At 41.1% G+C, this 15,778-nt stretch overlaps 1 protein-coding gene across 1 annotated transcript in view; it reads right to left on the bottom strand.

The window, feature by feature from the left end:
* The window catches only part of BSPH1 (binder of sperm protein homolog 1), a 13,790-nt gene extending 1,193 nt beyond the window's left edge, over nt 1-12,597 (bottom strand). Inside the window, exons 1-4 of the mRNA XM_023232701.1 lie at nt 12,501-12,597; nt 3,746-3,766; nt 2,386-2,415; nt 225-356 (exon numbers count right to left, since the gene is read on the bottom strand). Coding sequence (XP_023088469.1) covers nt 225-356; nt 2,386-2,415; nt 3,746-3,766; nt 12,501-12,597 — 280 coding nt within the window. The remainder of the gene's footprint in view (nt 1-224; nt 357-2,385; nt 2,416-3,745; nt 3,767-12,500) is intronic.
* Between the last annotated feature and the right edge of the window lie 3,181 nt (nt 12,598-15,778).

Here is a 15,778-nt window from a genome sequence, read left to right as displayed (position 1 = left end):
TTCTAATATATCCTGGGATCCATTCTATATTTTCTCTAAAGTTTCTTGAAATTCCTAGAGAGGTAAGGAAGCATGGTGGTAAAATGAGCAGACTCTGGAGACAGCAAGTATCACAAAATACTGGCTATGGATTCTATTTTCAGAACCCTCTTGTGCTTCTCTTCAGATCCCAGCCTCAGAGACCGAGATTACTGCTCTGAGGTATTTAGAGGCAGGACACTCACCTTCAGCAGAGCAATACTTCCAGTATCCTTCGTAAGTCTCATTTAACGAGCACCACTTGTGTCTTGACTTGGACTTGATGCAGTCATAGTAGGTTCCATTTTTATAGTGGAATGGAAAGACACACTCCCCATCTAGAGAAAACAAAATTCTTCCTCTGTTTCCGGGTGTGTTGAGAGAGAGGTTATTAAGCAACTATCTTCCCAGGGACTGTTGCCCTTTGAAATCAGAGTCATTGGCTGTGACTGTAGTAAATGTTATTGTGCCACTCAGTAGCAGAGCTTTGGCTCTCTAATGACAAAGGTCTTTTGTTTTATATTCCTGCCCTTGCCCTACTTTTTTCCCAGGGTATGAATAGTCTCAAAATTTTGCTTAGCATTTGCTCCAGTTTCAGAAATCTCTCGTAAGCATGGAAACGTAAATGTGGGCATTTATCTACCAAACAATTCTTCCCCCCTGCCCCTGGATCTCTTATTTTCACCTCCTTCCATCATCTCTCTTTCTCTCCTTCTCCCATACAACTATACATGTGTGTATGTGTGTCACCTGGGTATATATATGTTGTACGGTTATACATATATACTTATATATGTTATTGTTTCGTGTATATGCTGTATGGTTAATACAGGATACATCCAGTTATATGTGCATACACACAGTCACACATGCATGATTTTTTGCCACCCTTCAAAATTAATCATATTTTATAATAGAGTTTCCAACTTAACACATCACAGAAATCTTCTTAAAGTGATTGTGTCGCTCGAACTTCTTTGTGGCTCACTGCAGCCTCATTCTCCTGAGCTCAAGCGATCTTCCCACCTCAACCTCCAGAGTAGGTTGGGACTACAGGTGCATGCTACCATGCCCAGCTAATCTTTAAATTTTTTGTAGAGATGAGATCTCACTATGTTGGCCAGGGTGGCCTCAAACTCCTGAGCTCAAGCATCCTCCTGCCTCAGCTTCCAAAAACGTTGGGATTACAGGCATGAGCCACTGAGTCAGGCCTTAGCTTCTTTCTAATGCTGATTCATGTTCTGTGATACGGATTCATCACAATTTATTCAGTATTTCCACATTCAGATTTTTCCCACTGTAAATACAGCTGCAGTAAACATTTCACGTATTTAAATCCTTATGTATTGAAGCGTTTGTTTCTATAGAATCCCCAAAGCAAGGTTACAAGGACAAAGTGTGTATACAATTTTAACACTGATGAATATTGCTTTGTCAAAGAAAATGGCAATTAATCTTTCCCACCAATTGTGCTCCTTTACCTGAATTTTCATTAGCATGAAGCATTTACACAATTTAAAAATATTTACCTGTATTACAGATGATTGCTGCCTTGCTTTAAAAGATCTGCTGGTCCTTAGGCCACACATATATTTTCCATTTTCTTCTTAAATTAAACAATTTTGTTCCTTTTACATTTACAATTTGATTAAGCTAGAATTTAGTTTTGTATATGATGCAAAAGGGCAATGCAACTTTATTTTCTTTCAAACACATTTAGTAATGACAGATTGATGATGAAATAAACCACCTGTACATTTAAATGGTCATGCTTAAAACCATGGATTATTCTAATATATCCTGGGATCCATTCTATATTTTCTCTAAAGTTTCTTAAAATTGCTAGAGAGGTAAGGAAGCATGGTGGTAAAATGAGCAGACTCTGGAGACAGCAAGTATCACAAAATATTTCTTCCTTTCTTCTCTCCTCTTTCTCCTCCCTCCTCCTCTACCTACTCCTCCTCCTCTTCCTTCTATCTTTCTAGGCTGATTCCATGTTGTTTATATTACAATATTTTAGTATGTCTAAATATCTGATGAGACGAAATATTTCTCTACTCCAGCACTTTGTTCATAATATTTCTAATTATTATTGGATGTTTTTTCTATATAAATTTTAAAATCTGTTATTTCATGTTGGATTGGCAGAAATTGAAGAGTATACACATTTAGTGCTGATGAAAGATCAGAGTGACTTCTATACCTCTGTTTTCCTTATCTGTTTACAAGGCACTTATATTACATTTTATATAAGAAGAAAATATTTTTTTTTTTTTTTTTTTACTGGAAAAACATTACTGATTCCCCCATTTTTACGAAATTAAAAGAAAATATATGTTAATAATCAAAGTTTTCTGATCAACTTACCTTCAACTTCTGGAAAATGAGTTATAGTTTCTGAAAAATAAAATTTAGAGCTGACATTTATTTCACTATTATTAGGCTTTAAAATGTGCTCTTGTGTAAAATAAAATTAAATAAAAGTGTTAGTTTGGGAAAGAGTGATATTGTTATGGTATTATGTTTTCCATCCAAGAACGTGGCAATATCTTTTTTCCAAAATGTATTTTTTTGCTCTTCAATATGATTTTCTTATTTGTTCTATATAAATCCTACACATTTCTCACTGATTTAATTCCAAAGTGCTTTTTTTTGGTCACTGATATTAAACAGAATGTTTTCCATTTCCATCAATGTCCAGTTGGTTCTTACCAGTATAGAGAAAAACTATTGACTGGTGTATGTTTATCTTGTATCCAGCCACATAGCCATATTACTTTATTAAAACTAATAATTTTTATTCATGTTCTTAGGGATTTGAAGTATACAATCATAAAATACTTTTGCCTGTTATTTTACATAGATTTTTTCCTTTTTACAATATCACTTATGTTAGAACCTAAAATAGTGTTAACATAACACCCCTGTGCTTTCCTAGTTTTAATTGGAATGACACTTAGATTAAGAATGTTTATTTCAGCATGATTAGTATTAGTTTAAAAAATAAGAATTAATTAAAAATATTAATCCCTGAGAGAATTTTAAAATGAAATTGGCTTTATAATATCAAGTAGGCATTAATAAAGATGAGCATATAAATAGATATGGTAAAATTTGTACTTCATTTTCAGGTGGCAAAAGGCATTTTCTGTTTCATTATTTTCCGTAATACTTGATTTTTGCTAAAAATCACATTATGAAGTTACATGTAATGAAGTGTTTAATCACCCAAAAGTAAAATTAACAGTAAAATTATGATTTATCACTTCTTCTTCCTTTTTTTTTTTTTTGAGACTGAGTATCACTCTGTCACTCAGGCTGGAGTTGGGTGGCGCGATCTCGGCTCACTGCAAGCTCCGCCTCCCATGTTCAGGCCATTCTCCTGCCTCAGCCTCCCAGGTAGCTGGGACCATAGGTGCCTGCCACCATACCCAGCTAGTTTTTTGTAGTTTTTTAGTAGAGACGGGGTTTCACCGTGTTAGCCAGGATGGTCTCGATCTCCTGACCTCATGGCCTTCTTCCCGCCTTGGCCTCCCAAAGTGCTGGGACTCTTCTTCTTTTTTCTTAACATTTTAAACATGAAATTTACTTTATATATAAGTACATAAAACAGTAATCTTTAATGAAAAATATGATTTCTTACCAGGAAAGGGAATATTCAATGGTTTCACGTTTTATTGCAAAACTTTTAAAAGAAACCCTAATAAAAGTTTTTTGATCAACTTACCCACAGTTGATGACAATTCATCTGAAAGACACAATTTTGAACAAATATTTATGTCACTTTAAAATAAAAGAAATGAAAAGATTTCACCAATTTCTATTCTAGTAAGAATAATACTGTTTTGAAAGTTAGGCATCAAAGTTCAATAAAGCTTATTTTTAGTAGTGTGATTGTGGGTGATTTCTTATTTTTCTTTTGCTTTAACTGTATTTTTCAAATATTATTAAAGGATAGGAATGATTAAAATTATTCTTAAAACAAAAAATTCAGCAGGCAAAGGAAATTATTTACTTTTCTCATATTTTCCTATAAAATAAACTACTTCATCATAGGTTTCTGATATGGAACACTATAGATTTTTATTTTTGTCACCACTTCTCACTGAATACCTGAATTCTACTATTAGAGATTCATGTCTTTAGAGTTGTCACTTTCAAAATGGAAACTTCTTCCTCTAGGAGGGAAAAATAAGAATGATACCTCTGAGGTATGTAGGAAATGCAAATAAATGCCCTGAGCATCTTCTCTATCCTGCGTACTATATTTTATTTAACTTATCAGAACAATTTTGTGAAGCAAGCATTGTTTCCATCATCTTAGAGACAAAGTTCAGAAATGTAAAGTTCCATTAAATTAAAAAAGCTAAGCATATGACAATTCAATTCGAATCCTCCCTGGAGAGGTTGGTTCAGTAGGAAGTAATAGCCCAAACCCTGGCACAGGCTCAACCACTTACCAACCATCTGCCCTCAGTTTACTCTGCTATAAAATGGAGAGAGAACATTAGGATGTCAAGTCCTCCCCAGTTTGAATATCCTAATATTCTTGGAACAAAGAAAATTGCCTGATAGCTTTACTTTTTTTTTTCTTAAAGCAGCATTTTTCAACCATTGTTCCTTCATGAGCCATTAAACCTGTAATATTTACCTCCCCCTCCTTAGGACTTGAATTTTTTGTTTTGTTACTTTGCATGGTTCCTGATGAAGTGGTTTTATGCAAAGGCTATTTGATTCAAAACCAGCATGTGTTTAGTTAAATATTAAATAACTGTTACAAAGTTCATTTAATTGAGGCTTTAAGAACAGTCATAACTTTAGGATGAAATACAACATAGAATGAATTGTAGAATAAATACAGGGTGAAAGATTTGATTTTTTTCCCAAATAACCCATAATAGATGATACTTAATAACCATTAAAATGATGTAAGACAGAAAAGCACAATTTACCAACAAGTAAATTTACAAATGTCATGTTTGGTTAAGAGAACATACACATACTGTAATGTAGTTTGTAGATATCTCTCATATTAAAGCATTATAACTCAACATAATCTGTGTTCATAACTAGTTCATCAAATTTGTAGATTACACCTAAAAGAGCAATGACTTAATTTTTTTATTTTTTGAAAAGATTTTTGCAAAAGCAATGATTTTAATTCGAATTTGTTGTGTATATTTTATTTATTACTGATTATTTTGCTATTTGCTCATGTTTATTCTTTCCACAGGCTTGTTTTTCAGCTAAATTGTCCTGGCTGCCATTGTGGCTTGAAATTAAAACGTGTTTCCTTAGGCATATATTATTTAAGAAATAGTTATAATGGACCAGCACGATGGTTCACAAGCTTTGTTGCATGTTAGAATCACCAGCTGAGTCTCCTGCCTCTGCCTCCCAAGTAGCTGGGACTACAGGTGTGCACCACCACGCCTGGCTAATTCTTGTATTTTTGGTAGAGACAGGGTTTTGCCATGTTGGCCAGGCTGGACCCAAACTCCTGACCTCAGGTGATCCACCCGTCTTGGCCTCCCAAAGTGCTGGGATTACAGGTGTGAGTCACCATGCCTGGCTTGAAGAAAACATATATATATATATATGCCGAATTAAATATATATGTGTGTATATATTAATTTCAAAGGATTAAGAAGGTCCTCTAAAAATTAATATAGTCCTAGAATTAGTCTTAGAATACTTATACAAAACTGGCTTTCTTTATGATCCTTTGAGGAAAGTGTAAAATGGAAGAAGACAAAGCTATGCACTGGAAAATCATAACAATTTTGTCAGAAAAGTCCTGCATCCCAATTCTTTTCATTCTCAATAACTCACCTTTGGTCATAATTCAAGCTAAATTCTGTTATAATATATAAGGTTTTAAAAATACCCTTATTTGAAATAAAAATGAGTCTCACTTTTTCAGATAAACCAAATCAAAATTGTTTTATACAGCCACAAAAAAGAACAAAATCATGTCCTTTTTAGCAACATGGATGAAGCTGGAGGTCATTATCCTAAGCAAATTAATGCGGAAACAGAAAACCAAATACCACATGTTCTCACCTATAAGTGGGAACTAAACACTGTGTGCACAGGGACACAAAGATGGGAACAAGAGACACTGAAGATTACAGAAGTGGGGAGGTAAGGAGGGGACCCAGGCTTGAAAACTACCTATTGATGGCTGGGCGCAGTGGCTCACACCTGTAATCCCAGTACTTTTGGGAGGCTGAGGTAGGCGGATCATGAGGTCAGGAGTTCAAGACCAGCCTGGCCAACATGGTGAAATCCTGCCTCTACTAAAAATACAAAAATTAGCTGGGCGTGGTGGTGGGCGCCTGTAATCCCAGCTACTTGGGAGACCGAAGCAGGAGAATTGCTTGAATCTGGTAGGCAGAGGTTGCAGTGAGCCAAGATCGCGCCACTGCACTCCAGCCTGGGCAATACAAGGCTCTGTGTCAAAAAAAAAAAAAAAAAAAAAAAAAGGGAAAAAGAAAACTACCTATTGGGCACTATGTTCATTATTTGGGTGATGGCTTCAACTGAATCCCAAACCTCACCATTTATGCAATATACTCATGTAACAAATCTGCACGTGTACCCCCTGCATCTAAAATAAAACTTTTTTAAAGAAAAATCTTTTGAAAGAAGCCAGAGGGGGAAAAAATACCTTACCTACAGAGAAGCAAAGATAAGAATTATATCCAACTTCTCTCCAGAAACCATGCAGATAAGAATGAAGCATTTAGAGTGTTGAGAGAAAAAAATCTTCAATCTAGAATTCTGTACCCTGCAAAATTATTCTTCAAAAGTGAAGGAGAAAGAAAGACAAAGATTCTCAGACAAACAAACGTTGAAGGAATTTGCTACCAGAGAACCTGCCTTGAAAGAAATGTTAAAAGTTCTTCAGAGATATAAAGAGAGGAAGCACATTAGAAAAAGAATAAGTGGACCAGGCCTGGTGGTTCACACCTGTAATCCCAGTACTTTGGGAGGCCGAGGTGGGCGGATCACCTGAGGTCAGGAGTTCTAGACCAGCCTGGCCAACATGGTGAAACCCCGTCTCTACTAAAAATACAAAAATTATCTGGGCATGCTGGTGTGTGCCTGTAATCCCAGCTACTTGGGAGGCTGAGGCAGGAGAATCGCTTGGACCCAGGAGGTGGAGGTTGCAGTGAGCTGAGATCACATCACTGCACTCCAGCGTGAGTGACAGAGCAAGACTTCGTTAAAAAAAAAAAAAAAAAGGAAAAGAGTAAGTGAATGTAAATAAAATGAAAGCCTGTGAAATGTGTTCAGGAGCTTATGAGGTCCCCTGAACCTGACCACTTTTCCGGAGGCTGAGCCGTGAATTTCAGCATCTTCAACAGTATGTATTGGCATCCTTGCAGTTGTCCACAGGAGGATATAGTTTATCAGACTTTATTCTTCCAAGTTGTGGAGCCCCAGAGGAGGGAGCTTGGGGAAGCTGGTCGAACAGACTAGGGAAGAAAAGCTGCAGTCGCCTGCCTATCATGGGGAATTGCTGTAGCCTGCTACATGGTAGTCCTACGATCCTATCTTGGCCAAGATTCTTGTTTGGATTCAAGAGCTGGGTCAGGAGTCTTCCCAAAGGGCTGCACTTGCTGTTCCATTCTATGTTCAAAGACCAGGAATACAGCACAAGATGGAAGTCAAAAGTTTCGAATCTGGAGAATGTCAGAAGGCCTGGAAGAGCACTGATGAAGAGCAGTAACAATGAATGGGGAGGAGTTGGGGTCCTCGGGTACCAAACCATGGGAGGCTCATCCCACAGACAGGAGAGACACGTGGCCTCTGTGATTGCCTCTTCCTTGGTTTTGTGTTGTAGAAATTTACTGGTCGGGCATGGTGATTTAGCTTGTAATCCCAGCACTTTTGGAGGCTGAGCCAGGAGGATTGCTTGAACCCAGGAGTTTGAGACCAGCCCGGGCAACATAGCAAGACCCCATCTCTACAATAAATAAAGACACAAAAATTAGCTGGGCATGGTGGTGTGCGCTCTGTAGTCCCAGCTACTTGGGAGGCTGAGGCAGGAGGATCACTTGAGCCTGGGAGGTCAAGACTGCAGTGAGCCATGATTGTGCCATTGCACTCCAACCTGGGTGACAGAGTGAGCCCCTATCTAAAAAAAAAAATCTAGACAAAGTACCATAGACTGTTTGGTCTGGAGCAATAGACATTTATTGTCTCATAGATCTGGAGGCCAGAAGGCCAAAATGCCAGGGTTGGTTCTTTCTTAGGAGCTCAGAGGAAGAAACTGTTCCGTGCCTCCCTCCTTGCTTTTGGTGTCTGCTGGCAGGCTGTGGCATTCTGTGGCTTGTGGCAGCATCACTTTAATCTCTGCTTCTGACTATGCGTGGCTGTCTTCCCTGTGTGTGTCTGTTTCCTCTTCTTAAAAAGATACCAGTCATTGGATTAGGGTCAACGCTTACCCGTTATGACTGCATCTTCATTAAGTACGTCTGCAAAGACCTATGTCAAATACAGTCATATTCACAGATCTCTGGTAAACATGAATTTTGGAAGGACGCTATGCAATGCAACCCCAGACAGTGAGGATGAAGACGAAGAATTTGAGCATCACGAGACAATACAGTTTGTGGAGGCTAAAGCACCTCTGTCTTGGATGCTAATTCGCCATGTTGGTTTCTGATTAACCCCATTCTCAGAATGTCCCTAAAATTTCTATTTTATCTACTGTTCTTTGTGTAAGAACATGTATACATGTACTTTTTTTTTTTTTTTTTTTTTTTTTTTTTGAGACAGAATCTCACTCTGTCACCCAGGTTGGAGAACAGTGACGCTATCATAGCTCACTGCAACCTTGACTTCCCAGGCTCAAGTGATTCTCTTGCCTCAGCCTCCCAAGTAGCTGGAACTATAGGCACGCAGTACCATAACTGGCTAATTTTCAAAATTTGCTGTAGAGACTGGGTCCCACTTTGTTTCCCAGGCTGGTCTCAAATTCCTGGGCTCAAGTAATCCTCCCGTCTTGACCTACGCCTGGCCAGAACATATATTTACTGTTGATCCTTTCCTTAGGTCAAAACAACCTTGATCAAAGAACCTTTAGGCAGGGCTGGGTGTGGTGGCTCACAGCACTTTGGAAGGAGGAGGTGGGCAGATCGCTTGAGCTCAGGAGTTTGAGACCTGCCCAAGGTGGGCAACTTGGCGAAATCTTATCTCTACCAAAATTACAAAAAAAAATTAGCTGAGCATGGTGGTGTGCTCCTGTGGTACCGGAACTGGGAGGCTGAGTTGGAAGACTACTTCAGTCCCGGGAGGCTGAGGTTGCAGTGAGCTGAGATCACGCCACTGCACTCCAGCCTGGGCGGCAGAGTGAGACCTTGTCTCGAAAAACAAATACAATAAAATAAAATTAAAAATTAAAAAAAAATTTAAAAAGAGAAAATCCTGCCATTTTCGGTAACATGGATGAACCTGGAGGATATTTTGCTAAGTGAACCAAACCAGTCACAAAAGGATAAATATTGCATGATTCCACTTGTATGAGACGTTTAAAGTAGTTAAACTCACTCTGTGACTATCGACTACTAAATCCAAACCATTATCCTGCCTCTTTAATACTGTAATAGTACTTTCGGTACTGTAATAGTAGTAATAATGACATAATGATGACAGTTCTGTTCTGAGCGTCACGCATGCTAACCCATTTAATCTTCCAGCAACCCTGGGAGGCAGCAAGAATCATGATCCTCCTGTTTCAGATGTGGGAACTCATAGATAACCAGGGCTCAAAGTCTTGCTCGAGGCCACAGGCTAAGCTTGGTTGGAACCTGGAGATGCTGGAGGGAAAACTGGTCTCCTAAGCTTGCCAGGAGTGGAGTAGAGTGGGACGGAGGAGGCGAGAGGAACCTTTAGTTCTTGGTGAGCGGGGATGCGTGAGAGCTCCTAGCTGTGGTATCCTCTTTAAAACAATGGCTCTTGCAATGCAAGATTCCCATTTTAACACAAACCTTTGTTGGATCTACATACCTGGACAGTTCTCCCTGCAAGGGACCCCACTCCCATGTAATCCCTTAGACAACCCATCAACTTGGAACAGTAATTACATTTTGGACATGGCAAATTTTTAGCCCTGGAACAAGATCACCCAATCAAGTCCTTTGTGAAGTCTTGCCAGTTCTACCACTTTTTCTTTTTCAGGGCAGGCGTATAGCCGATTCAGCATGTGCCACACACACGGTCTCTTTCCTCTTCTGCCTTCCCACTAGATCGTGCACTAGTGGGAAGCGATGGGGGTGCATGTCGTATGCTCATGAGTGGAGATGCTCATGCTGTTTAGTCTTTGCGTCCTGTGCATCTAGCAAACCTATCAGGTCACTATTTTTATTATTATATTTTATTTTTTGTTTGTTTGTTTTTGAGACTGAATCTTGCTCTTGTTGCCCAGGCTGGAGTGCAATGGCATGATCTCGAATCACTATAACTTCCGCCTCTTGGGTTCAAGCGATTCTCCTGCCTCAGCCTCCTGTGTAGCTGGGATTACAGGCACCTGCCACCACGCCCAGCTCAGTTTTGTATTTTTAGCAGAGATGGAGTTTCACCATGTTGGCCAGGCTGGTCTTGAACTCCTGACCTCGTGATCCACCCACCTCAGCCTCCCAAAGTGCTGGGATTACAGGCGTGAGCCACTACACCCAGCCTGTCACTGCTTCTAAAACACTAAAATGCAATGCTCCCCTGATGAGGATGAGAGAGAACCATAGCTGAGAGCTCTCGTACATCCCCACTCACCAAGAACTGAAGATTCCCTTCCCCTCCTCTGTCCCACTTGACTGCTCCTGGCAAACTCAGGAGTCCAGACTTCCCCCAGCATCTCTGGGTTCCAACCAAGCTTAGCCAATGGCCTCAAGCAAGACTTTGAGCCCTAGATGTCTATGAGTTCATACCTTCCCATTATTTGTGATGACATCTTATTATCTGCAAGCTGGATTGCTGTGGGGACCCAGTTATTATTGTCTGTATTGAATACAATCAGTGCAAAAAACTTGCAGTTTGCTACTCAAGAAACCAGTGTAAAAAACTTGCAGTTTGCTCAAAAGAAACTCTTAAGAGACAATAGGCCGGGTGTGGTGGCTCCTGCCTATAATCCCAGCACTTTGGGAGGCTGAGGTAGGCGGATCACCTGAGGTCAGGGGTTCGAGACCAGCTTGGCCAACATGGTGGAACCTGGTCTCTACTAAAAATACAAAAATTAGCTGGTCGTGGTGGCATGTGCCTTTAGTCCTAGCTACTCGGGAGGCTGAGGCAGGAGAATTGCTCAAATCTGGGAGGCTGAGCTTGCAGTGAGCTGAGATCATTCTACTGCACTCCAGCCGGGGTGACAGAGCAAGACTCCATCTCAAAAAAAAAAAAAAAAAAAAAAAAGAGAGAGAGAGAGAGACAATAAGCCCACTAGGCAGATGCTTGCAAGGGAGAAAGAGGGAGATAGTGAACAGGCAACAGTTCTGCAGAGCAAAAGGAGACTAGCACCACATCATTTAACATACAGGCTAACAAGCCCGGGGTTCATGAGTTTTTATTCTCTGATGCATTCTTAAGAGAAATGCTTCATCTCTAAGGCTCTGAATGGCACAAGTATTATGTGGAAAAGTAATTATGACATCCATAATTCAGGAGACCAGACATTGACAGTGGAGAAGATTTAGGATCATCTTAATTAGCTTTTTCTCACTTATCTATATTCCTTTTTATGTATCGACAAACATGATGTCTGATTACAAAAAAAAAAAAAAAAAAAAAAAAACCTGTGGCCAGGTACAGTGTTATTTTTCAATAAGTACAAAATAACTCTACTGGATAAGAAAGCAGTGGTCATAGTTACATTGGGAGTATCTTTTTTCTTTTCTGTTCTTTTTTAAAAAAATAGCAAGCACAGTGTTATTTTTTTTTTAATGCAAAGATGTCCTGAAGAATACTTAAAAGAAATATATGCAAGATCATTATTCTTGGTCATTCCATAAAAAATTGTTTTTGAAACTATGCTTAGTCCTTATCGAATGTATCAGATGCATCCATAGTGAATTCCGTTCTTATTTTTATATTTTTGCTTCATAATTGTTACAGGCAACACGACTTTGGAAAAGGAATAAAATCAACTTTACGAAAATCAGTCTCATTTTCAAAACCTCTGCATGAGACATTTAAAATCTCCTAGCATAAAGGGAGGAGACATATGGTTTTCAAGTAACATGTCACTAGGATTTTCCAATTTACATTCTTAGTCTTTCGTTCTTTTATTCGCTGAACTTTCTTATTTTTTAAAAAAATATTTACTCATGGATTGTGTTTCTGACCTGAAAGGGAGAGTATCTTTTTCTTTCTTAAGGTACTTAAAGCAAGGGGGACTGTTGCCCTCTGTGGCGACTGGGATTTGATTATATACAGCAGCAGATATGCAGGACTCCGTCCCCAGCCAGGGTCACCTGGCACCTCACCTTCTTCTAGAACGTTGAATAGACCGCCGACCACACTGCCGACCACACCGCGAAACAGGCAGACCCAAACCAGCAGGAGCCCTATGTGCCCGGCCATGCTCCTGTCAGACACTCGTGGTCGACCCGCTGATCTCCAGGATTTTATAGCCCCTGGAACTAACCACAACCACTTCCCCTCCCTGTCCCCTCCTCTCTTTCCCTCCTCCCTACTTCTTCCTTGTCCCTCTCCCTTTTTACCTTTTCCTCCTCATCATTCTTTTTCTCCCTTCTCGTTCTCCTCTCCTCCTCCTCCTTCCTTTCCTCCTCCTTCTTCTTCCCTTACTCCTCCTCCTCCCCCCTCCTCTTCTTCCCTCTCCTCCTTTTCTCCTTTCTTCCCCTCCTCCCCCTCATTCTCCTCCTCCCCCTCCTCCCTCTGTCTCCCCCTCCTCCTCACCCTCTTCCTCCCCCTCTTCCTCGTCTTCTCCCCTCCTCCTCCCCCTCCTCCTCCTCTTCCTCCTCCCCCTCCTCCTCCTCTCCTCCTCCTTCTTCCTACTCTCCCTCATTCCCCTCCTTCTCTCCCTCCTCCCCCTCTTCCTCCCCCTCCTCCTCCTTCCTCTCCTCCTCTTCTTCCCTCTTCCACCTCCTTCCCTGCCTCCTCCTTCCCCTCTTCCCCCTCCTCCTCCTCTTCTTTCATCTTTCTTTTTTTCTTTTTTTTTTTTTGAGGCGGAGTCTCGCTCCGTTGCCCAGACTGGAGTGCAATGGCCAGATCTCAGCTCACCGCAAGCTCCTCCTCCCGGGTTTACGCCATTCTCCTGCCTCAGCCTCCCGAGTAGCTGGGACTACAGGCGCCCACCACGTCGCCCGGCTAGTTTTTTTTTTGTATTTTTAGTAGAGACGGGGTTTCACCGTGTTAGCCAGGATGGTCTCGATCTCCTGACCTCGTGATCCGCCCGTCTCGGCCTCCCAAAGTGCTGGGATTACAGGCTTGAGCCACCGCGCCCGGCCCTTCTTTCATCTTTCATCCGCAACTTCTCCCTCCTTCCTTGCTCTCGCTCTGCTCCACAGTTAACCTATCTACCTTGCATAGGAAGAAACACTTAAAATAACAGACAGGGAAGATGCAGGCTGAGGAATTTCAGGTCGTTTCCATGAAGAGAGAACCCTCAGGGAGCCCATGAGCAGTCGCAGGTTTACCTGTATCTCAGATCTTCCTGGTCTTTGTCAGCCAGGGCTCAAGAATCCCCTGGAGAGGCCCAGGGAGGCTTCCTGGAAAAGCAGGTTTGCTTCCCTAATATAACCCTCCACAAACCTTCGACGTGGGCCACTGTCCTCTGGAGGCCCTTGGCAATTAACCTAATGGGCTGCAGATGGCTTTGAAGTTCTGAGGAATAAGCGGTGCAGCATTATGGACACCTACATTTCCAACTATGAAAAATTAGATTAATTATGAATTCTGAAACACAGTGTGTTCTCAGTTACTGTTCCTTTTTTTTCTTTTTTTAGACAGAATTTTGCTCTTGTTGCCCAGGCTGGAGTGCAATGGTGCGATCTTGGCTCACTGCAACCTCCACCTCCCAGGTTCAAGCGATTCTCCTGCCTTACCCTCCCTAGTAAATGGGATTACAGGAGCCTGCCACCACACCTGGCTAATTTTTGTATTTTTAGTAGAGACAGGGTTTCACCATGTTGGTCAGGCTGGTCTCGAACAAGGTGATTCACCCACCTTGGCCTCCCAGAGTGCTGGGATTACAGGTGTGAGCCACCTCACCTGGCCCTTAGTTACTATTCTTAGAAGAGGGACTGGGCACAGTGGCTCACGTCTGCAATCCTAGTGCTTTGGTAGGCTATGGTGGAGGGATCGTTTGCAACCAGGAGTTTGAGACCAGCCTGGGAAACATAATGAGACCCCTATCTGTAAAAAAAAAAATTAACAAATTAGCCGAGCATGGTGGCATATGCCTGCTGTCCCAGCACTTTGGGAGGCTGAGGTAGGAGGATCGTTTGAGTCCAGGAGTTTGAGGCTGCCATGAGCTGTCATCGCACCACTGCACTCTAGTCTGGGCAACAGAGTGAGACCCTGTCTCAGAAAAAAATTGTGGAAAATGGGCTATCTTTTCATCTCCTTTTTTTTTTTTCTCAGTAAGATGGAATCTCCTTTGGAAAAAAGTGGCAAAAGATAGCCCTCCCCGCAATAAACTGTCAAAAACGTCAACAACTGTCAAATTAGAAGCTCTTATGAAATAAAAGCCTATCCAAGACTTTAAAAATACCTTTGGGGAATCCTAGTCTTTGGAAATGACTGTTGCCTTCACTTATTTCTAATATTTCTTTTTTCTTTTCTTTTTTTTTTTTTTTTTTTTTTTTAGTTGGGTTTTTTTTTTTTTTTCCTTTTTGGGGGGGCCTGGGGTTTTTTCGGCTCCTGAGTTCAAGCAATTCTCCTGCCTCAGCCTCCCAAGTAGCTAGGACCACAGGCGTGCGCTAGCAGACCCAGTTAATTTTTGTATTTTTAGTAGAGATGGGATTTCACCATGTTGGCCAGGCTGGTCTTGAACTCCTGACCTCAGGTGATCCACCCGCCTCGGTCTCCCAAAGTGCTGGGACCTCTTTCCTTCTTGTTTGAACATCTTTTACAGATCTTGACTATATTCTACAACATAATGGGTGGTCTTTGGCACACTGCCTTTCTGCTATTATTGTTGATACTTTATGAAGACCAAGTGTGCTAAGACATTGCACGTTTTCGGAGCCACCCATCCTCGCCTTTAACATCTTTGTTTCATGTCACTCATCATTGCATTGCAAGTCATCAGTTTCCCACTCTGCAAGTATTTCTTCAATCAGTTTCCCTTTATTATTAGCCATACGAGATCCAAAAATCCCTTAGCAGATTAATGTGGGCTGGGCACAGTGGCTCATGCCTGTAATCCCAGCACTTTGGGAGGCCGAGGTAGGTGGATCACCTGAGGCCAGGAATTCAACACTAGCCTGGCCAACCTGGTGAAACCCTGTCTCTCCTAAAATATACAAAAATTAGCTGGGTGTGGTGGCATGTGTCTGTGGTCCCAGCTACTTGGGAGGCTGAGGTAGGAGAATTGCTTGAACCTGGGAGGCAGAGGTTGCTGTGAGCTGAAGTCATGCCACTGCACTGTAGCCTGGATGACAAAGCGAAACTCCATCCTCTAATTCCAAAAAAGAAAAAAAAAGAAGAAGAAGCAGGTTGATGGATGAAGAGAAAGAGAGAGGAAAACACACACACACACACACACACACACACACACAAAATATATAGTGAGACATTC

Source organism: Piliocolobus tephrosceles, chromosome 21, assembly GCF_002776525.5.
Source record: "Piliocolobus tephrosceles isolate RC106 chromosome 21, ASM277652v3, whole genome shotgun sequence".
NCBI classification, from domain to species: Eukaryota; Metazoa; Chordata; class Mammalia; order Primates; family Cercopithecidae; genus Piliocolobus; species Piliocolobus tephrosceles.
This window is presented reverse-complemented; position numbering and strand designations above follow the sequence as displayed.